Source organism: Talpa europaea (genome assembly GCF_964194135.1).
Source record: "Talpa europaea genome assembly, chromosome: 15".
NCBI lineage: Eukaryota > Metazoa > Chordata > Mammalia > Eulipotyphla > Talpidae > Talpa > Talpa europaea.
In genome coordinates this window covers 59,301,946-59,327,068 of record NC_140083.1, presented here as the reverse complement: position 1 = coordinate 59,327,068, position 25,123 = coordinate 59,301,946, and the positions used below count along the sequence as shown (strand labels likewise).

General features: G+C 36.8%; 1 protein-coding gene across 2 annotated transcripts in view; it reads right to left on the bottom strand.

The window, feature by feature from the left end:
• The window catches only part of LMO3 (LIM domain only 3), a gene marked incomplete at both ends in the record, with an annotated part of 48,422 nt that extends 23,767 nt beyond the window's left edge, over positions 1–24,655 (bottom strand). The window contains 2 exons of one of the 2 annotated variants that reach the window (XM_084255035.1): positions 19,527–19,740; positions 24,610–24,655. In XM_084255035.1, coding sequence (XP_084111161.1) covers positions 19,527–19,740; positions 24,610–24,655 — 260 coding nt within the window. Of the gene's footprint in view, positions 1–19,526; positions 19,741–23,706; positions 23,732–24,609 lie in introns of those variants that run through there. The other variant, XM_084255036.1, reaches the window with a different exon arrangement.
• Positions 24,656–25,123: the final 468 nt, after the last annotated feature.

Here is a 25,123-nt window from a genome sequence, read left to right as displayed (position 1 = left end):
GGAATGTTATTCTCTCCTCATCTTTCATGCCAATCGCATCTCCTCCCTGAAGTCTTCCCAGGCAACAGACACTGTGCTTTTCTTTGAACTCTTATAGTTTAATTAAATTTAGAAAATATTAAGTAACTACCTAAAGTGACAGTACTGCAATTTTCTTAAATTCATAGACACTGAATATCTGGGAGTTTATAAGAGAATTTTTTTTCTTCTAAAGGTCAGGATAATGACTCAAGTTTTGAGAATTACTATTTTTACTTAGTTTGAACAATATAAATTCAAAATAACTTCCCACTCTTCATTGTTAAATGGGTTGGGGGGAAAGGCAAGGAGCTAGGGAAAAGGGGGGTAAAGGAGGGAAGGGGGAAGTGGGGTTCACTTTGGTGTAGACCCATCTCAACCTGGCCCTGGCCCTGGCTTTCTAAAATTTTCAGAATATTACAATAATTAGATTAATCCACTCAAAGAATCTATTTAAGAAAAAATCATTCATAGCTGCCCACTTAATAAAATCTCATTTGAAATAAAAAGCAAAAAATAGATGTCCTGTATTACAATGAAATATATTGCATTGTTAAGGTCTAGTATATTACACTTATACACACTCTTGACAGAATATATCATTGCAAATAGGTGACCTTTTCCAACCCAAGCCCTCTCTAGAGCCTAGTTTTTTAAAAAAGCATTGATTACAAAGGTCATAAACTTCCACAGGGATTTATTTTTTAAAAGAGAACAAAATGTCTTCTCTTCTACCATTAAATTATATATATAGATATATTCCCTAACATACACATTACTAATCTATTTAGAGGAACTATTATGAGATAGTCTGGCCGCTTTCCAACAGGCTTAAGAAACCAAAGAAGAAAGAGTAGTCTAAATTTCTCTATTTGTTTAGAAAATTATTGCCAGATAAAGCAAGGGTATGCTTCACAGGAAGCACAGAAGTGAAATCTAATGTGTCTGATGCTACCCATGAGACATAAGCTTGCTGGTAGGTACTTCATACCCTCCCAGATGTATATTTAATGGATGCTGCAGCAGAGCACACCAGTAATTTAAAAAGGAACATAGTCAGGTAAGTGACGAGTTCTCCCCCCCACCCCGGCCCCCACTTACTGGTAGTGGCAAGTCACACTGTAAGTACAAGGGAACTGCACAGCCTGGGGATGGATTTTAGGGGCACCTTGTTTGCCTTTGAAAGGCAGCTCAATCACTTGCAGCTTGAGAACTGTGCCTCAGTGTTGCTGTCTCTGAAATGGGTCTAACAATAGCTCCCCAAGGCTAAATTAGATTATATCTATAAAGCACTTTGCTCAGTTCCCAACTTGTGGGAAAATACCTCATAAATAGTACTAAAACATAAGATCCATAGGGGTAAAGATTGTCACCTGTTTTTTTACAGTGGCTACAGTGCCCGTCCCTGGAGTGGAGCAGATCCTTGTGAAATGCTTGCCATGTTCCCAGGCAGCCTTCTGTGGACCTGATGCCACAATGTTAAAACAATCCCCCATAGTTCCTTTGCGGTTCTCACAACTCTACTCTTTGTCCAGGTGAATTTTTTTCTAGATTCAATACAAGTACACAGAAACACAGGACAATCTTTTCAGTAGATCTTACATTTTAAAAAGACTTTTTTACATAAATGCTGAATTTTAAGAACTTAATACCACTCACAGTGAATTTCTTCTCCATTTCCAACTGCTCATTTTTTGGGGGCAGAGAGCAAAGCCACACATTCTATTTACCTTTTATCTCATGTAGCTACTCTGCCGAATTCTCTTATTCTTACATTTTCTCATTTATCTACAAAGAAAATAATTCTACTTTTAATATTTATACTAATTACTTCATTTTCTTATCTTGTTATATTAACTAGAACCTTTAAAACTAATTGAATAGGGGCCTCCCCAGTGGCGCAGTGGGTTGAGTGCAGCACTATGAAGCTGTCCACAGCATTTGCAGCGCTGGTTCGATTCCCAGCCAGCCAGGGAGATAATCACATGGCATAGCAGATCTCTCCTGTCTTGCCTGCTGTTCCCCTTAGCAGTGCTTTTGGTCTGTCTGCCTATTCTGCTCCCCTCTCTGCCTCTGGTGAATCCTCTCACCTTCCCTTGCCTCTGGCCTGTACCCTAGCTCTTGTACAAATAAATCTTTGTTTTTTTTTAAAAAAAAGGCAGTATTGAATAAAAGTTACAGTAGTGACTATTCCTGGCTTTTTCCTGATTATAATGGAAGACTTCAGTATTTAACTGTTTTACATGTTTTTTAATATATTTTCTTTTAGTTTTCAGTAAATTTTCTTAATCATAATTAATTTGTTTCTTATTTCTCTTCAGTTGGAAGTTTTTGAATGGCTGCTGAATTTTCTGGCATGTATTGCCACAGCTACAGCATTTCCTCCATTGGTTTGATAATGTAATGAAATAACTTGTCCTGGTGTATATTCCCTGTATTCTAGAAATAACCTTACTTAGTCTTAGTGTACTCATCATTTTATACACTGATAGACTGATTGTTAATACTTTTCAAGTTTGTCTATAATTATAAATAATTTTCTATATATTTGTACATTACCTCTATCATGCTAAATCACTATCTTAGAGAGACAGATTTTGTAGGGCCTCCCTGGTGGCACAGGGGTTTGTCTCAGAGCTATCAAGCTATCGCCAACCACTGCAGCAGATGCTAAGGAAATTGCTAGATAGACTTGGCTTAGCGTGGAGGAGAGTAATGGGTTGTAGCTAGAGATTTAAAAGTCTTCACAATATAAACAGGAATTAAAATCATGAAGATAGATCATATCTCCTAGGAACAAGAAATATACTTGACGATGATCAGTGTTTCCAGAGTACTGTCCTTCATGAGTGTCCAAGGAGGATAAGACCCAGAAAGAATCAGAACTGTATAGTGTCACAGCATCCAAGATAGTAGAGGGCATTTACAAGTGTAACACTATTAAAAGAAAAAAGTAATTGAAAGGATCCATAAGAAATTGTCCCATTAGCTTAGGCAAGCAGGTATCAATGAACGCAATTTCAGTAGAGTATTTAGAAGTATCCATAGAAGCCAGATCACAAGTGGATAAGAAGCAAATGAGGTTGAGTAAGCATGGGCAATAAAAATAGATTATTCTTTTAGAAAGTTAGGTCATGAAGGATAATACCATATGTTTGAGGGGTACTTTTTTTTCCAGAAGAGGATGGTCTTAAATATATTAGTATGTTAAGGGTCAATAATTTATAGAAAAAATATTAAAGATACTAAAGAAAAAAGGGGATCTTTCCTAAAAATAAGAGCCACAAGATCTGGAATCACTGTAGCCAAGCACAAAGGATTGGCCTTAGGAAGGAACAGGAACACCTTATCCATGAAAATGCACTCAGAGTAAAAGATAAATGGAAAATTAGATGAAATGTAAATAGTGATAAGAGGCTTATTTGTGTCAAGCTGGATGGCTTTAATTTTAAGGAGACACCAAAGGCATCTACTGAGAATAAAGAGACAGGACAACTGTCCAGAGAAAGGGCCGTAAGGGGAGCCATGAATGTTCAGTAGAGCAATAGGAGGTCAAGGGAAAGGAAGGAGGTTAAGTATAGAGAACAGGCTCACCTCTTGAAACTGGGTAAGAGGAGAAACCAGTCATTTGTGGGAGCATCAATCTATGTTTTATTTGTTTGTTTCTCAGTTATGCATAGGGGTAGGAAAAAAGAGAGTGGTATACCAGTGCTAGTTTGCCAGACTGCAGTCTTGATGAGCACTGAGACAGAAGGACAGGCTTGGTAGAAGATGATAGAGGGCGGCTTGAAGGATCAACAGTTGGGTTCATGCCAGGCAGAGGAAGACAGAAGCCTGATAGATCTGACCCAATAGGAGAAAAAGACATAATGGACAGGCTGAATGCCTAAAATCAAGAGTAGTTTTATTGCAAGTAAGACTGGGTGATTTTATAGAGTTTAAGATTCCCAAGATGGAGTTTTTTTCTTGAGGGACCAGAAGCTGTAAGTGATCAATAATATTAGGCTCACGTTCCCACAGAAGGCTGATGTGAGATCATGTTTACTCCCAGTGGTTGGGGCTGGTGAACCCTGCCCTTACTCAGATTATTTCATCCACCTGTTCCTTGGAACCTGTAGGCACTGGAGCTATCTTTTTTAAAGATTTATTTTATTTATTTATGCCTACAATATGTGCCAAACAGTTACATATTAATGTCTAGATTATAGAATTAATTTCATCCCAGCCTCTCTTTCCTAAATTACTTCCACTCAGCTGACCATTTTTCATGCATTAGACCTTGTGCTCCCATCTCCAGTTTTTCTCCATTGTTCACCTATTCCAGTGATTTAAACTATTTCATCTTGATTATTTCATAGTCATATTTAGATGAAATAAATAGTTCTAGGTATCATAATAAAGAGAAAAAAAAACATGCAGTTGAGAGAATCCAGCGGTCTGGAGAATGTATTGACATATAGTTCTGACCAGTTGTTACAAATAAAAAGTAAATTTGGATTTGAGCTTCCCAGGAGACAAGGAAAAGAGGGGAAATGTGAACATTGTATGATTCACAAGGCCCAAGAGAAACACCTTTTAATCATTTAGAGTATCAGGAACTTTTCTTATTCTAAGGTTTTCTTATTCTAAGGTTTCTAACTTTCATAGTCCTGGGAACACACTGCATCATAGGACACAGTGTACAAAGCCCACAACAGCATTTGTTAAACACTAAGATTCTTGCAGCTATTTATTAAAATATACTTCGGTACAGCCTATTGGTGAAACACTCATGTAACTTCTGAGAAAAATTTTGAGGGGTCAAAACAGTAAGGGTCAAGGTCAAGTGATAACCCTCTGGGAGCGACCCAAGGCTAAATTGAAAAGTATCCTAAGGAATAGTTTAACATCCAGTTTTTCAGGTAATCCAACATAAATACTGTTTCCTTCAGAAAACTTCTAAAAAATAAGAATTGAAAGCAACATTTGAAGTTGTAATCTCTAATAAGAACACAGAGTGCAGAGATAGCATGGCGTGACACAGCCACACGTGGAATTTAAGCAACGTAAATAAAACACCCACAACAATGGGAAGCCACCATGTGTTTGTGGCAAACAGTCACATGTCAGTCTTCCTCAGCCAGCATTTCTGGGTCTGCTCCCACATACGACTGAGGCACAGAGGCCCTGGACAAGGTACCTGGACCATCAGCGTCACCTGGTATGTTCATAGGATAACTTGGTATATGATACTGCCAGATCCATTGAGTTGTGAGGCCCCTGCATTCATCTTTGGACTTCCTCTCTTGGCAGGATTGATGGCTTCCCAAGGCCCATCCTGGGGTGTAGCACTAAGACTACCATCAGGGTGAAGAATGGAAGACACAGCAGTGGACGATGTTTTTTTCTTTTTCTCTTATACCCAAGTTAAGCTCCTTGAAGCTTAGATTATTTATTGTATTACCTTTGTAACCTTCCTCCCAAAGGAACATGTAATCCGTACACAGTTGGCATCAAATATTACTGGATGGCAGATTTGTTCTTAAAATGGTAAAATTAGATAATACATCTCATCTAAATTCATGGAATTTTCTCCCCTAATAACAGATCCATGTGATGGCTTAAAAACACATGCTTCATCATCATTCAGTAGCTGTTTATTCACTAGAACATTCTGTATTCTTCTAAAACCCAGCATATCTAGTCACATCTCTCATATTTGGTTATTTTTCTTTCCTAAAGCCTTGTTATAAATCCAATGCATTTAACAACCAAACTATGTCCATAAGGGTACTTGGACAATAGCTTATATTTTAAATTGTAGTAACTGTGGGAGATGATAACTGTCAATCTCAAATATATTTATAAGCTACACGCACAAAAATGAAATGAACAAAGTAATTCAGATTAACCAGCTCTGACTACACATTTTAAGAAAATCGCTGGGTGTGCCGAGGATCCAACTCGAGCAATCTGTTATGCACGGCGCTGTTACAGCTTTCTAAATGGTAAGTAACTGTTTAAAAATTCCGAGGCATTCTAAAAATGTTTCACTTAAACATTTCTGCAATAAAATCTTATTGAACTGTTGCTTTCATTAATTTTCTACAGACTAGAGAGCAAGGAATTCAAGTTCGATTTTTTTTCTTTTAACTTTGTCTACTACTAGCAAATAAACTGTGCCTCTTTTTTAAATAAACCCCTGGCCTTGAGTTTTGACCCCTTAATAGTAGCCTACATGGTTGACTACCCTTGGTGTTAAATTTTCTTAAATTGTATTTCTGTCAGTGTATCATTTTTTTAAGCAATGGACCCTATAATAGCAAGCACTGGTCTCTCAGGAGTACATTTTAACAGCACGACACAAGTATTTTTCACTACAGGAGACAAACAATGATATGTATTACATGCAGTAAACACTGCCTTTGGTACATAAGGTTCTCTTAGCGTTTATCAGTCTAAAATCTCACTGTGTCCTGAAAAGGGTTGCAGGGGAGGGAGAGAACCCTGCTTCATATTAATGTTGGCAGTAGCAATGGTATAGTATCAGCAAGAGTCTACATGCATTGCCACATTTCTCATGAAAGAAAACCTTGATTTACTAAAGCAAGACATATTATCTTGGGCTTAATAAGTCCTTTTATTTCAAACAACTACCACATCTTTCCTGTACAGCTCTTTCCAAAGCACTGGCCTGTCCCCCCTTATACTCACAAGTAACCCTACCAAACAACTTGCAGTCAAGCTTAAAATGCCATTAAGAACTAACAGTACTAGGGCCTCCCTAGTGGTGCAGGGGTTAAAGTCTCAGAGCTATCAAGCTATCACAAGCCACTGCCCATGAGTTCTATCCCTGGCCAAGGATAAAAAACAAACAAACCAAAAAAAAAAAAAAAAAAAAAAAAACACTAACAGTACTCTCCAAATTTGGGGGCACAGAAATCCCAGGATGTTCTAAAAATTATTAGCATTTCTATTTATTTTTTTATCTTATCTTTCAATTTTCCCTCATTTAAAAAATGTGCAATGATTTGTAATTATATATCTAAATTGAAGGTGAAGTTTATTCTGTAAGAATACAGATATATAATCAAAAAGTTTAGAAAACACTGTGAGGAAGAATGTATTGGTTTTCAATTGTCCTTACTGCCTGAGGAAAAAAGATACAAAAATCAAGACTATAAAGGAAAACTAAACAAATTTTATATATATTTCTACCTATGGGATATTAAACATAATGCTTTACAAGTCCATAGAACTTAAACAAGCTGAAATGTGTAGAGCATGGGCATAGAAGATTTTTCCAAAACTACCAGCTTCATTAAATGAAAATGGCATTTGAACTAACTGCAAAAGATTCAAATTGACCTTAATTTATATAAAGTCCACTGTAATCTTAATGTAACATCTATTCCAGATTGCAATAATCTCCACTTAATAATTCAGGTGCACAGTTTTTTATCTGTCTTCTTTGTAGATGAAAGGTTGGTAAACGAGCTTATTATAAGAGTAGCCTTTCATATTCTTGATTATTAATCATTCTTAAATCTCATCTTAATCTGTTTCTTTCATCTTCTCATGTTTAATTTCCCAATTCTCTTATCTTCATGACGGGCTATATGCTTCCTTTATAACAACAGAAGTTCATATTGACGTGTCAGCCAGTGTGTTCAACTCTTTCCCTGTGTTGTTTGAAGGACACCCTCTGACAATTCTGTGAATGGGTCTATACTCCCATTTACAGATGAGGAACAGAGGTTTAGGGCAACTGAGTAACTTTCCTTGGAAAATACAGCTGAAATGTAGCAGAATTCAAATCTGCACTGGTAACTGCTATGCTACTGGACATGCCTTTAAAATCTAGGGATTAGACCTCACCTCACTTAGTTTGAGATGCTTATGGAAATAAGCATCTCTAAAGGGAGAGTCTCAGCAAACAGGTAAAAACCAGCAGATGAATGCATCACCATGGCAATAAATAACTAATTTGCCATTAGTCAGTAGGGGAGGGGCAACACTGAATATGGCAGAATGAGAAAAACAGTGAAATGATTTAAAATATACTGTTAAAATGACTATGAAACAAAAGTAATTATAGAATCACAGTAAAAAACCAAAAACTGACTTGTGGTAAAAATGAAAGGTTCTGTTTTCTACATAGCAGTTAACCTCCCCTCAATATTAAAAATTCTTTTAAATTTAAAATCTTCTCAAAATGTGTTATTTTTCTCAGGTAACTGCAGAAATCCACTCTATGGAGAAGACAAAGCACCAACATGTTTGGTCAACTAAGCATGTGCTCTCCATTCCAAGGAATATGATTAGTTTAATAACTACTATTGCCAAGATTATGTCAACACCAAGCAAAGTATCAGACTATCAATCCACTCCGGAAGGCCAGAATCAAAAAGTGACCAGAACAATGGGGCTTTTACTCTACTAAGACTCAATGCCAATGACAAAAGAAATCCCATCTACCAAAAAAAAGCAGGAGGTTTCCAGAAATTAGAAAAGGAGAAACAAAGAAAACAACCAAAAAAACTGCCCAGGATGTGCAGGGTGACAGCAGAATTAAGAAAGCCATTTGGCCCTAAACCCTCATCCCCTCACTGTCCCCTCCCCCCCCCCCCGCAAACCTCCCTCCCCACTATAATGTGTCTCTGGTTTATAGTTGCTTGTTGATTTTGATTTTTACTTTATTATAATTAGTCTTTTTCCTGGTCCCTTATTTAAATTTTCTAAATTCCTGCTATAAGTGAGACCATCTGGTATTTTTCTTTTTCTTTCTGACTTACTCGCTGAGCATGATCCCATCTAGCTCCATCCATGTTGCTGCAAATTGCATGAGTTTATGTTTTTTGAATGCTGAGTAATATTCCATTGTGTATTGGATTAGGGTCAAAATAAGAGGGGTGGGAATTGTATGGGGAATATAACCAAGATGAAAATGCATACATTGTGCAAAAATGAAAAATGATGTAAAAATATATAAAATAAAATAAAATAGAAAGCCATTTGGTTTCTACCTTCTCCTAACTTTGTGAAAAGTATCCTTTGGTTTTCTTTGCACTTGCAGTCTACTTGGCCATCACTTTGAAAGCTGTGCCTCTTTGCATAATCCAGGCACATTAGCACAGCTTCTCAGCTGGCACCCTGACACAGCACAGCATGTCCTATGCATTAAACTGCTAAAATGAGACATATTTATAGTTATGTAAATTATGTAAATATACCTACACATTTATAAATGTGGCTATTTAAACTTTAAATTTGACTTTTCTAATTATTAAAAGTTAAGGCCACTTGTATATACAAGTTACAAATAATCATGTTAATCTTTTCATTTTGAAGATTAATGCTTAGTTCTTGATTTGAAACTAAAATTAGTGAGCTGGGATTAGGTGAAGGATGAGAGAAGTAAGTATAAATAGAATACTTACATAGCATTTGTCTCATCTCATCGAAATAGTGATCAATACATTGTTTTAAATAATAATATGCCTTTGATATATTTCCTCTAAATGCTAATTTGGAGATTTTATGCTAATTAGCAAATATGTTATTTCTAGTACAAAGCATTTAAATACGTTAATTAAATAACAGCTTTGACTTTAAAAATAATGGGGGAAAAATCACCCTTTGGATCTAGAATATCTGAGTTTCTCATTGTAAGCAGAAACTGGGCAGACATTGAAAAATCCTCAAGTTTGCAATTTTTATTACCTAAGCATTCAAAAAATACCAATTACATGGTAATCAGGACAGTTTCATGACATCTTTGACTATGGAGTCATCTTCATACATGATGTCGTGGCAGCCCTAGCTCAACATCATGGACATCCCTGTGTATTTCACACTGAAATACCACCATGTATGACTAGGCCATTAGCCACATGAGTAGATGCATGTAGCTGTGTTGACATAAACATACAACTCTCCTGTCACTCATGAATTTGCAACTGGTTTGGTCAACCAAACCCCGAGGTCTATTTTGAGAGTCACGTTTCTCAATTATCAATCTCACAAGGTTGCCTCCCAGTAAGTAATCAGTAAAAAATGATCTCATTTCATTTAGCACAAGAGTTCTGTAATCTCAGATGTTACTCAGTGCATAACAGCCTAACTGAGCCCATTTTACAGCAGTTCTCCAAAGGAAGTACTATCGCTTCCTTAGGGGATATTTAGAAAAGAACCCAGGGGGACATTCATGGTGGTAACAGAAACTGGGGACACCACATGGTCTATGATTCATCATGGCTGCCTCTAATCCTCTCTTCTGCTCTCCTTCCCTCCAACCACATACGCATCCTTGATCATTCCCAAACACTTCTGAAAGGTTCCTCTTCTAAGGCTTTTGTACTGGCTTGGCTGTTCCCTGTGCCCAGAATCTTCCTTTGTACCCCCCATCGCTAGCTCCTTCACTTTTTTTAGGTCTTTACACAAGTTTGCAGCTCAAATTGACTGCCCCTGACTATACGATTTAATTTTCCATATCTTTATTCCTGCTGCTCTCACTCTCCCACTCACACACACAACACATATATAAGTACAATTTTTGCAAATCTCTTAGATTGTCTATTTTTTCTGTTTAATAATGTGTTGATTACTGACCCCTAACTAGAATATAAGCTCTACAAGGCGGTATTTCTATATTTTATTCAGTGCTGTATCCTAGGGCTTTGTACAGTACTGAGAATACAGACTAATATTTGTTGACTTAAGAAATGGGACCAAGGATACAAAAGCATTTTGCAAGGGGCATCAGTTGTCCATCTGTTGATAGCTTACCAATATCTGTTGTAAGAGATGAAACAATGCAAACATCACAAAAGCTCCTCTATCTCTTAAGATAACTCTATCTTATTCTGCATCCATAACTTCGGAAGCTCAAAGCTCAGTTTTATCACAGGACTGCCAGCTCACAAAAAGGAATTTACAGACTCCAATTTTTACTTATTATTTATAACCTCACTTCTTCAAAAACATTTCCAATCTCTCCTGATCATACCTCTCCCTGTTTTCTATATTGGTTCCATTGAACATAGTTAGATTAAAACACTTCATACATTTTTGCTTAGTTATTTAAAGACAATGGTATAGAATAATGGCTATAGAAAATCTGAGGAATAACTTGCCCTTAAGCTTTCCCCAAATTTCCTAGAACTGACTAGCTATTCTTTACACAATAAAATTATGAATATTTTTGTATATATTTTATACATTCCATTGGAAATACTGCACATTCACTATTTATAGGAATGAAGTTTTATCACTCAAATATTCAGTGACTACATGGTTTCATTTTTAAACTGCTCAAGAGAAAGCAAAGCATATATACAAACTGACACTATGCGCTTGGCAAGGATGTGCCCTCGAAAGAGATTCTTATAGCACAGATCCTTTCTTAAATGTTTTTTTCTTTTCACAGAAAACAGAAACACTACTAGTTCATAAGTTTAAGTCTATTCAATAACTTATAATTTCTTAATATGTTCCAAAGAACAAATGAGCCCTCAGTGGATGTTCACATGTAACACTACAGGCTTTAATATTATATTCACAGTGTAAGTTGAATTTCTCACCTGCTAAATATAAATACACCTGCCAATTAAAACTAAAACTCAGATTTAGTTTCCAAAGTTATTGCTTTTCCATTTGCCTCTCCTACCTATGCCCTCTCCACCCCAGCAAAGACAGGTACTAATCACACATCTTACCCACTCTAATATGTATTGGTCAAAATATATTTTTGTTAGGAAGTTGATAAGTGCTGTGCTCAATATCATAAGGTATTTGAAAGTGCAACAGCCTTGTCATGACTTTTTTTTTTTTTGGTGAAAGGGGTGCAATCTAGCAAAGAATGTAACTTAAAATTTTCAAAGTCTTGGGGGGGAAAAGGAAAGAGAATTAAATTATTACAAAAGTAGCTTGTATCTCTTTTAGAATGACTATAAGGAAACCCTAGTGATACTCTAAAAGTTTTGGGAATTAAGAAGAAACTAGCAATGTCTAAAAATTTGTTTTCTCCCCTTAAAGTTGCCCGTTGGGATCCCACAGAAGAAACGTGATGGGAATTTATTTTATCTGGGTACCATTTGGTTACTATTTAAAGCCCAGTATCAGCACATTTTATGAGACTCCATGCCCCCTCACTACTCTTTGTTATATTTGATATTTACATTTACTGAAACTTAATTTTTAGCTATTATTAATAGGAGGGGTTTAATGTAGATGATGCTCTATTTCATTAGTAATAACAATATTACTTAAATAAGGCTTTGGTGTACTCCTCTGCAAATAAACTTTGAATTCCTAAGAGTCTTTTATTTTCCCAGTAGCCCACTTGGAGAGTTTTTAATATTAAATTGAATCATAACAACACATGCTGGTTAGAGTCTAACTTAATAATAAAAAAACAGCTTAATGCTAATTTTCCAACTTCAAATCACACATCTGACTATTCCAAGTTGATTTATTTCAAGTGTGATTTTTATTTTAAACTGGTAAAGACCACAGCTAGAGATTTTTGCATCATAGAAAACTATGAAGGAAAAGAAGTCAGTAAAAGACTTAGAAACTTTACATAGCAACAGAATAAAATTGTGAGGAAAGGTCTATTGAGAAGTTTTGATGAGATAGGGCAGAATCCAAAAATTGCACAGGTGACTGATGTGAGTAGATTGTAAAGATAGAAAATATGTTTGATAAATACAGTTAAAGGTTACACATAGGTCCTAATTCCCCAAGAGAAAAGTTGTCCATTAATGTTGATAATAAGGGACAGTAAATAAACAAAAGAATTTGCTTTAAAGTTGGAAATAAAAATTTGAACACATTTCTTGCTTTGCAGTATAAACCCCAGTTTCAAAATGTTTCTTCATAAATACCTCAAGAAGGAAAATGTACAGTTAATTATTAAAACAAACATATTTCAACAGTAGAAACAGAAATAGAGCAGACAGTGTCAAACTTCCATGGAGCTGAGAAAAATAGATTTGGGTGAGAAAAATCACAACAGAATAAATGAGGGCATTCTATAGTATCATAAAATTTGTCTTTCCTCTTAGGTAGGTGAAAACCCTTTAAGAATACATCAGTGCTATAGATTACAATACTAAGAAATTAGCTATCATCAAGGATATGTACTTCATGTTTCAAAATGTGCCAGAGTGTGAAAGTTTATCACAACAAAATGTCCATTCCAAGGTGGGGTATAGATGTGCAGCATCTATATGGACACCTATTGCTTCAGTTGCTTAACAAAGGGAAATTCTCTAAAGGAGAAGTTACTGATATAAACCAATTAAAAAATAAAAACAAAAGAAAAATTACCTTTTTAAAGAAACATGGCTAATGCAAATGCTGTTTTATAAAAGTATCTGGCTAGGGGCTCCCCTGGTGTCGCAGGTGGTTGAGCGCGGCGCTGTGAAGCTGTCTGCAGCCTCTGCAGCACGCCAGTTCGATCCCGGCCGCCAGCGAGGGTCCCACATGGCGCAGCAGACCTCTCCTGCCATGCCCACTGCTCCCCTCAGCAGTGTATTTCATCAGTCTGCCTGCTCTGTTCCCCGCTCTATCTCTGGTGAGTCCTCTTACCCTCCCGCAAATCTGGCCTGTACCCCAATTCTTGTATAAATAAATAAATCTTGAAAAAAAAAAAAAGGATCTGGCCAACTGAGTAGAATCTTATTTTTATTCTTTCTCTTCCTTTTTTTCAAGATCTTGTCCTGCATTTACAATTCTTACTTATTAATAAAAGTGAGTAACATCTACTAATTATTTTTGGAAAATGGGATGAGGCTGCAGAATGTGATTTTGAATAATAGAAGACATTCCATAGAAACTGGAAGATGTATTCAAGCCAAATATCAAAATAAGTTTTCAATGCCTCACAGAGCAATGAAGGAAAATACAGTGGTTGTTTTGGTTGGTGCAATTCTTTCCAGCTATGTAATTTTTTGTGTGAGGCAGAAAACTAAACTACATAATACAGTTCTACAATGCACATATTCATCAAAACCATTTACAGAATTACTACTTTCAGCACATTTTTAAATTGAGATTCCTTAATAAATTATGTTCATGCAGACAAAACACAGCATTAAAATTTATTATTAGTCACTTAATAGAAGTTATTGGTGAGTTTATAAGAAAAGCTGGCTTAGTTTGATATACTTAACAGCAACCGAAAATAGAGATCCTTTCCCAGAGTTCTATGTATTTACAAAGTGTAAAATAAGCAATTTTAGCAATTCTCAAATTTAGTTCTCCCAAATACATTTAATTCTAAATATATATAGAAACAGAATATTTTTCTGCTAAGTTAGGTATGTCTAACATAGCCATCATTTGTGTAAAAACTATCCTTACTGAAGTAGTCCAAGCTTTATAAAGACTTTTAAAATCATAAATAAAGGGGTATTTTTTTTGTATTTTTAATATTGGCAGGGCTATTTTTGTGACTATCATAGGAATTTCACAAGTCTATGAAACAAACCAATACAAAAATTCACAAACTAAAATGATTATATGAATACTCATTCACCGAAAATAAATGCATTACAGAAATAAAGACAGCAAAATATTATAAATTTACAAATGAGAAGAAATTCTACAAGGAGATTAAATTTTAACAGAAATTGTTGCAAGGGTGTTGTCACAAAAGAAATCTCATGTGAATTCAACACCACTTCCCAAAATGAAGGGCGCACTCCCAAAATATTGTACAAAATAAAATTGTCACTTCTGATTTCCCTTGGTTCGTGAACTGCATATACTCTAAAATGCTTGAAAATAGAATCCAATGAAGCTTTCCTCTGACATAAAGAAAAAATGAATTTAAATTAACAACTTTTTATAAAATTATAAGATAATTTGCAAGGAATATAACAGTACTTTTCATGAGATCATGGAGTTTAATGTACTCACATAAAATATTTCATAATATGAAGATAAGACATTTCAATATGACAAAAGTTATGACTCCTAAAGCATTAGGAAAACTCTACGCTCATAAAGAAAAAAAAATTGAGAAGCGTTTCCTTCCATATAAAAGTTTTTAAGTTTTGAAAATTTAAAACAAAGCAAAGTGTTTTTTCAAATAAAAATACACTTGCTTTCTGTGAAAAATATTTTCAAATATCTAATATAAAACAGATGACAATCAAAGAAAAAAATCAATACTTGATTCAACATTAAAAAAATCTGCAGTGAAATATCAGATAAATAATATCTCATATTCACTTTCAAGGTCATAACCATGTTTTAATATAAATTTAACCTTATATAAAAACGTTGAAGCACTGTGTTTGATCAGTATGCAATTAAATTAAAGTGAGATTAATGCCCTACATGCATTATTTTTCTATTTTAAAGTCACTGTATTATTATATTAAAGCACAGAAAACTTGTACTCAGCATAGCAATTCCAAATGTTTTTGTTAACTGGCAACTATGGTGAAGAATAAAACAACTTTCTTTCCCAGTAGTTTCATTTTAAACAAATCATCCTCACATATAAAAATAGAAAACTGCATTAAATTTTATTTAAGACATTTTCAGTTTTTCATCTAAAAAGAGCTATATGCAGCCTCGTGGCACAAACCATAGCAAGTAGCTCTGAATAGTACCCAGTAAGAAGCCATTCATAGAGACACAAGATGCAGCCTTTCCGATTTGATGCCTAAAATACACAAGAAGCTGCAGCCTTCGACAACAACAACAAATAAGAAAATATTGCCCATAAGCCTGAATGGTTTTGATATTTTGTACTGCCTTCAAGATGAAAATTAAAGCATTTTGTTATTTTTCCTACTTCTGACTGCTTAACATTTGTCAGAAAATCTTAATTCTATATCTCTGATTTTATCATAGCTACTTTATTTATATTTTTCAAACTGAAATGAGGATGACAGCTTAGCAGTAACTAGAGTCCTGTGAACAGTTACTAAAACTTTACTATTTTCAGTTACAATAATTCTTCATCTACTACTAGTTTTAAACTCCAAAGTGTAAAGATGTTTCCATGTCTAATTTGTCATATATTCAAATTTAAAAATAAAAAGCGATAGATGTGTTGGATACATTTTTAACAGACACATTTCTAGGTCTTGGCATAAACATAATATTGATGGACACATTGACTTCATAGTTTAAGTCAGAAAATATGTTAATACAGGAAGTTTTGAAAAGTCAGCCCTTCTGTTCCTTTATCAAATGAATTTCTGAACACAGGAAACAACCCTACAAGCTGGCAAATTCTCTCATCAGATTTGTCCATTTTATATTCTACAGGAAAACAAAGATATTATACCAGCCCCATCGCGAAAAGTGAACAGTTCTGATAGGATTTGACACTCAGTACATAAACTGCAAAATCATTTCTTTTTCTTATGATAGATAATTGGCTGCAAAGGAGAACAAATCTGAGAGAAATCAAATCAACTTCAAGAGCAGGTTTTATAATGCTTAAGGAAATATCTTATGATGTAAATTCTTGTAGTTGTCATTCAAAGAACTTATAAAACTTGTCATCACTATCACTACTTAAAGTAACACTGAGTTACATTCAGAACTTCAAGAACGTTGCCCACCACTAGAAGGTATTTTTTAGGGGGGAAGGAAAAATTAATTAGGAATAAATTAATTAGATATAATTAAAAAAAGTTCTACTCTTATCTCAATATAATAAAATTATCTGCCTGACAATGTTACCTCTAGCCATTGATTTACTAGTGCAGGTAAACTATTGCTTTCTTTCTCATTTTCTATATTCTTAGATAGTTGCCTAATGATTTAGATAAAACATAAACCTGTAAGTCATTCATGACTTATTTGGTGCCTCACATAAATTACATAATACTGAAAGACCAAACCCCAAACACAACCATTTTAAAAGGACTTAATAGTTGAGCATTGGCTGTGCAAAATACAAGCAGGAAATATGCTAAACTAAGAGGGAAATCAGACAAATTATTTTCAAAACTCCAGAAAATAGCCACAGAATACTACTTGTTCACTAATCATATTACAGATTTTGTATAATTATAAGCAACTGGATAGTAGTAATTTTAAATGCACCTCTCTTTTCCTTCTGTTGATTTCACCTATTGCCTACAATTGTGCTTTTCACTTAGGCATTCGAGAACATTTTTGAATACATATCCACCGCAATTAATTGGTAGGTAAGATGTGCCTGATTGCATTACTCTATTTGACGCATTTCAATTTGCCAAAGAGACATAATGCTGTTGAACATTACACAACTTCACTGGGACATAAGCTTTCCACATAATACTAATACTGCAGCTTCAGTATAGTCTAGAACACATAACATAATGTTTTATACACATACAATGTTTTATACACATTCCCCATGTCTCTTTTGCAATTTTTAAGTGTTGATGAATTACTAGTTGCCAAGGAAGTCCTGTTATATCAACAAGCCCTCAGTGTAAGTAAGGGATAAGCTTGCTGTTAACAACTTAGTTTGAAATGTTAACAACCCTTAGGCTGTTAACATAACAACTGGCCATTAATGTGGTAATAACCAATTTCAGAGAAACTGTACTATGAGAAATGAATATATTGGCGATCTGGACCAGAGTTTATAGTAGGAGTATGATTTTTAAAAATAAGATAACAAGCATGAAAAGTTTGAGTCTATTAGAAATTAACTAAAAGCGGTATCATTTAAAAAAAAAAACATGCATAGCCTTTCAGTGACTGTGATTTCTGATATGAAAACTATTTTGATAAAAATTCCTTTCAACAAAACACTGACTTGGGAACATCATATTTTTATTACCTTAAGGAAGAATAAAGCAAGCCTAAAATTATTTGGCTCACGTCGATACCTATAACCAAATTGCCATTATACTGTTAACTGTAAAACAGTTTCAAACATGCCACAGGCCTTGCGCTGGTAAATTTATATTATTTGATGTAAAAAAATCCAGATAGTTCAAGAGACTTTCTTTAAATTTCTGTCAACATTTTTCTGTATCTGATTATAGACTTTTAATCTTGCCCGGATTACATAAACTTGTTTTGGAATCGTTGCTACCCAACTCTACTGAGACACTGAAATTATGAACAAATATGAAAGCCAAAAATAAGTCAAAAAGCCATGACTATTGATTAGTAAGGAGATAAAACAATGTTAAAATCACTGGAAGTAACTACAAATACTTTATATGGAAACGAGACTCTGATTTACAATGAGCAAAGAAGAAATTATTCTTTCAAAGAGGAAAGTTCAAAGACTGCAGAATTCCAAAAGAGAATTCTCCCACTAAGTTAACTCTGATTAGCTGTGCCACACAATGAGGGAGATCCTGGCTAGCAAGAGCCACTTCTTCTTGGCACCTTGCATGAAGCTGTGTACTCGGAATACAGAGAAGCAGCACCCAGTGATCATAATTAGTCAGCAGCTGTAGATGAGGCAATCCTTAGAGGGGAAAGAGTAGAACCTGATAAACATTACTAATTCACCCTTATGTAACTACCATTAATCAAATGATATATTTTTATATGTAAAGATTGAATTGGACTGGAAATAACTGATTTACATATTAAACAGCAGCAAATCCCAGAGAAAACACCTCCCAGAATGTCTACGGTAGTTAAGGAGTTACTGTTGATTGATAAACTTTGTGGCAGAAGGGGAAAAATTTCAAAATAAATCGCTTAATGTCAGACTAGAAAAATGATTAATTATATCAAATATGAAAACCCAAATGATGCCATATATCATTTCTCTAATTTGATAGAGCCTACTTTATTAATATAAGTAATTTGCTGCTGAATCAAGCCACAAAGTTCCCTGAAAAGCAAAATAATTTTTCTTAAGTATTTCACATGTTGGGTATTAAATGCTGAGAAACGTGGTTAGTGGGTTCCATACCTTCATGATCAAGGATATCTGCATTGTCCTAAAATTGTTCACAGTTTGGGGAGTGGCTCTCTATCCCCCATAATGATGGAGGTCTTTATTTTCCATAAAGCTGCAGGCAAGTCTGAAGCTGTTCTTCGCTCACCGATATCTTTACTATGACCACTAGGAATGCTGGGGTGGGGGGAGAGTTATTCACACTTCGGGAAAGTTTTTGAAACTGTACAATAAATATGCTGATAAATACCAGCTAAGAAATTCTGACTTTGAGATCTCTGAAACAGAAGATATTGAATAACTTTATATTATGTTCAACCTACCTTGTCCCTTATGCTCTAAAAAGAGAAAAAAGTACACTGATTTCTACCACATACATCCTTGACATGAACTGGCAGTTTCAATACAGGCAGTGGTACAACCTGTCCCTAAAAAGAACATCCAGTCAAGCCAAATGGAACACATAGATACTGTGTGTTGTTGGCTACTGCATAACAAGCACCTGACAACATTTTGAAGGTTGACGGGCCAACATCTTTCAGGAATATAAACTGGTATGAAGGAAATGAAACAAAAAAGATACACTTACAAAAGTATTTTAAAAGGAATCCAGTCATCACTGGTGTGCAAGGATAATTCCTACCTCAGATAGTCTCTGCGACAAAGGATAAGATTAGCTTTAGTGTACAGGGTGGAGCCCACCTCTCCCAAGCGACAGTCGCAGCAGGCGCACTTCAGGCAGTCTTCATGCCAGTATTTGTCCAGTGCCTTTAGAAGATACCGGTCCTTGATCTTTCGGTTGCAGCCAGCACAACCTTTCGGCTTGGTGTCTGGCTGGACTGAGAGCATTTGTATACCTAAAGGAAGACAAAAGCAAAAAGAGAGCTGGGACTAAAGAAAGAATGAAAAGATGTCAAAAGAACTCAAACAAGTTAAATATTTAATACTGCCTTTTACAAGGACTATTGGACTTTTTTTTTTTTAAGGGCTGTCCTGGAATCAAGATGAATTTTGAAAACGAAAAGGCTAACTTTATAAACTCCTTATTAAATCATCTATAAAGTCATATATAAAGTGTTCAAAATAATCAGGAGTTGGCACGCTATAAAGTTAAATAACATTAAATAATTTTAGAGTGTCTCCATTTTCTATATAAAGAAGTTCCTTTAAAGGCAAATGAGCAGATGGTTAAAATCTTATAAGAAAGTATTAACAAACTATTCCATGTAAACCTATATGAATCAAAAACGAGTTTTTCTTTACTGACTAAATATTTTACTTAATATGTGTTTGATGATGGAAGGAGAATGCATTCATGGGGTCCACACAGCCTCATTTAGCAGTTGGGGTGTTTAATAGTTAAAAACATAGTTTAGTCACATGAAAAGTCACCAATACCATATCACTTGTTTGCATTTAAATACTTCTGTCTGTGCCCTTGATCTTTCAAAGTACTCATCATGTTAAAATAAAAAAAAAAAATGATTCACAAGAATCAGTACCTCTAATAATGTCAGATTGCTTAACTACATACTATATGCTTTTATAGTAAATGAGAGGATAGGCTTATATAATTTGCCACCATAAATATGCATTCATTTAGTTTAGGGGGGAAGGAATAACAGAAGGCAACATCTAAATAAATATAAAATTAGAAACATACATATATATATATAAATATGTACACAGATTATATACATACTCTATGCTAGGCATAGGTACGTCTGTGTATTTTAGAGCTACAGCTCCTTCATAAATAAGCAGTGTGTCTGGGTTCTATGAATTGCATAACTTGACTGAAATTTTTTCAATGACAGGATTTGAGCTGCTGTTTCTTTCCCAAGTGTCAAATACCATCCTCAAAAAAAATTAAAGTTGAACTATTCAGCGCCTCATCGTTATCAAATGGCCATTTTAAGCACTCTAAGTACTGCAGACAGCATCAACTCCAAATCCCCTCATTTTACAAACTATGATCCTGAGACCTAAAAGAGGCTCAGGAACTGGCTCAGGCTGAGTGACAGTGAAGCACTAGATTGGGTGGCCTTCTTATAGTCCAGAGATCCTGCTGCTATCTTCTGCTTCCTCTCTCCAAAGGCATAAAGTTTTAAACTTGCATGGAGAAGGATACAAAACAGCAATACTTAACCCAGTTTTAAGAACAGAAATGCCAGACTGTGTTCTCCAGTGTTTGGGGTGTATTTCCCTACTCCTAGCTGTCTTCAGTTTTCTGTTTCCTCTGATGCCTTATCATGGTTTATCATCTCCATTACCTTCATAATCTTTTTCTTTTTTAGTCACAGTGTATGAGAGACACACAGAGAAGGCGAAGGCATGGTGCCCCCAGAGCAGAGAAACTTTTCAAGCTACAAATAGTACATGAATTGCCAGTAACATTGTTAATGTGGTTGAACTTCTATTAGAAAATAACTTCTCTGGCACAGTAATGGAGCAGGGAGCAGTGAGGAAGAAAGCAGGGTGACTTTTCCTCCTGCAGGATGTGCATAGTCGTGGCTGTGGGAGCTGCAGACTAGCAGCTGGGTTTGCACAGAAGAGCCGGTGGTGTTCCGCAGCCTGCTTTCTATTCCTTTGCTTTGAAGGAATAAGGGTCTAGTGTAGATTAATCATAACCCTTGATAGCTCTGCTAAATCTTACTCTCTAGAACTTCTAACGAATGAAGTTTCTTTCATCAGAACTAGTTACCCTCTGACAGCAACGTTCCACAAAGACTGAATCCTATTAATTACAGCACAGAACCACCCAAGTATCATTCACCCACATACCTGGATGGTGGCGATGGTGGGAGAGGGGGGGACATTTGGTTTTACTAAATGACATTCCAGGTCACATTATTGAAAACAGCCCATGATACATGCAGAGTGGCCATTCTAATTATCCAGTTTATAAGGCTATTCCTTTTTTACACAACAACAACAAAAAAATCCTTTAAAAGCAACCTTCTGAGTTGTAGCTCTGTTTCCCTTAGTTGTATTGCTAGCATCAAGCCTAGAAGGTCAGCTATCTCTATTCAAAATGCTCTGCAACTAAGACAGAGAATACCAACATTCTGGCACCAGTAACACCACCCTGCTTGTCTTCACAAAATGTTTTTGTTGTGTTGACATTTTAATTTAGCACTCAGAGGCCAATTAATATTTGAAACTCTTACATTCTGTTTGGCCTTGGGCAGAAAAGGAGTTTGATATTTTACACTCCATCCTGGTACTTTCTTTTAGAGAACATCATCGCATTTCTCATGAAAAGGAAATCTTTTCAATACTACGCAAGTTTTCAGTTGTAGGATAAGAACTATTTTGTCTCTCCACATTGCCAGTGCCTGAAAGGCATAAAGCCGTCAGCAGCCTCCCCTCACCAGCTCAGGAACACGTCTGGATAGAGTTATGTGTTCAGAGCTGAGAAACATTTCACAAGTTGCTCATAGCACATCAGGACTCATAACTAGTTTTAGATTGGCATGTAAATTGTTCTGAGGGAAATTCTTATTGCCTCTGAGACCCTGCCATTCTGAGTTATTTGACAGTTTAAGGGAAATCATAATTAAAAAAAAGACATAAATAATAGCCTGTGCAGTGTGGTGTGCAGAAATAAGTAGAACCATTTCATTTAAACTCTGGTGAGCTTTTAATTGCCTGGATTGCATTGTGAGGCGGCCTAACGCTTGAGTGGCTCCATTATGTTCCCTTGTTCTGTGCCATCCATCCGCGCAGTCTCAGCTTCAGTAGTTAACACAACAAAGTAACCACAACTCCGCAACACGCAGGGGTTTAAAAAAATAATCATAATAAAAGATTTGCAGCACTCAGACTCAGTCTTTTATATTTTTGGACTAACTACACATACTGAATGGAAAACATTTTGTCCCTGTCGGAAGATTCACAGAGAACAATTTGGGAGAAGGCACAGGAAGGGGGAGACCATAAAGGGGGGCTGGCAGAGATGAGGTGCCTCAGGAAGATGCTAAAATGGGAGTGCAGGTTCTGCAGCTGGGAGCAGTGACACAGATTAAAAGAATTTGGCCAACATGGCCCTTCGATTGCCAAGAGGTACCAAACAAAAGATTTTCCCTCCTCCTGCCCATCTTCATCCTCTCCCCAGCCCCCAGCCCCGATTGGAGAACTGGATTGGGCCTAAAAGCTTGTTTCTCTCTGTTCACTGGCCCAGAGCATCCCTACAGGCTGCAGCCCCCTAAGGGACAACAATGCAAATAGATGTCCCCAGATCTCAGGCGCTGGAGCTGCTTAACTCTGTTCTGCCCCTTCAACTCCCAGCCCCCCTCCCCATCCTTCCATCACCCCCTCCCCTTTTTTGAGCAATGGAGCTGGGAACCAATTTGATTCCCTTTTTCTCCAATGCAGCTGCAAGGCTCAGAGATACTGACATTTTTCCACTCTTATCAGTTTAATTACAGTTACCATGGCAGCAAAGTGCTAGTGCTTGGCAAAGGCCAACAAGAGATTTGCAAGACTGAGTTCAATTTTGATGCAGCTCACATGCAAAATAAAAAAAAAAAAAAATAAGAAACATACATACACTCTAACAAAGAATCCCTTGCGGAGTTTATGCTCCAGCCTTTTGTGGTTGGGTCTTTGCAGCCACACAGGAATGATTTGCAAAGAATGTAGCAGTATTTGTTGCACCTAGCAAGATTAATTGGTTTAAGCAGCAGTCTTTCAAAGCAGTTACAACAATAATATTTCGGATCTTTTCGAAAGACACAAAAGCAGCCCAAGAGCAGGGAGGCTTTTGAGCAGCCAAGAGTGCCGAGCGCGGCAAGTGCATCCAGGATAGATTGTAACCTTACCAAAACTTTTCTCCTTTTTCTGCATGAGTTGACTTAGGCGTGCCTGAGCTGCAGCAGCTTCGCATTGAGCACCAAGCCCACAGGTAAAAGCGGAGGGGGGTCTCCTTGATTTGGCTCAAGTGTGGACCTGGTTGCAGCCTGCGCCACGGAGGACCGACTATTGTGAAGCCACTTTGGGAGCAGGTCGGAGTGGCGGCAGGGGGTGGGGGAAGGGATAAGGGCAGCCAGACGAGCCTCGGCGCACGCAGAACCCCTCGCAGTGTGGCAGTGTGCAAAATGATGGCGAATGACAAAGCCACATGCTTCCTTAACTCTGCCCGTAATCCTAAAATCCCAGCGGCCCCTTTTAGCTTCGTGGTAACAAATGGATTTGATTAAACTGTCACATGCAGCGTTAGCATAGCATATCATGTTCAATAGGAAAAAGATCATAAATCTGACTTGTATTTCATAACAGCAATCTGGGTAGCCCCCGTAAAAACGTGCTGCATCAGTTTGAATCTCAAGCCACTAGGACGCAGGCACCTTGTTCCCCGAACCCTTCTCTCCTGGCCACTTAGCCCCAAATCTCCCGCCCCCAAACAGTCGCTCTTCCATCACGCAGGACAAACATTGTGTCATTACGGCAGAGAAGGGAGAGTTTAGTGTGAACAAGCGACCACGAAAGATTGTCAGTCATTGCAATTCTTGCAGGGGGTGGGGGGTGCGGGTGCCACGAATTCTAGCAAGTAAGGGGAGGGGGCGACGCGAACCCATCTAGGACAGAATTCCCTTCCCAGGGGCCGGCCCAGAAAGAACATTTCCAAATTGCAAACTCTCCCGGCCCCTCTCGCCCCAGGAGCCAGGGGTGTGAAAATACTGCAGTTCACCGTGAACTTTGACTATTAGCCACTCAAGTCGTACTTGAGACGTGCCGCGCAGCGGCCGCGCTCCCTCCCTCCGCCAGCATGTTCCGCCTGCATCTATTTCATGTCTCATCATAAAAATAATGAAGCCTCACATGATTTAAACAAAACCGTCTCAGCAGAGCTGCAGCCCGACTGAAAGTTGCAGTGCGGAGCTGGGCTGCAGCTCCAGTTTATGCCTCATTAGGAGAGGCTGGGGAAGCAAAAATACCCACATCCGCACACGCACGCGCGCACCCGCAGACACACACACCACCACCAAGCCGCCGCGTGTGTACACAGTCGCTGCACTTACCTTCTCAATTAAGCGATACAGGGGGAGGCCGTTCAGTAAGCACAGTGGCTGCTTTGTAGCGCTTCTCCTTGGGAAAGGTCAAAAAGAAGCATTGTTTGAAAAAAAAAAGGGGGGGGAGGGATTCTCTATTTTTTTTTTAAGTTTAAAATAATGAGGTCCTCAAGGATCCGCCAAGTAATGGTGTTGACCGCATCTGAGCCACAGGTGTCCTCGTTTT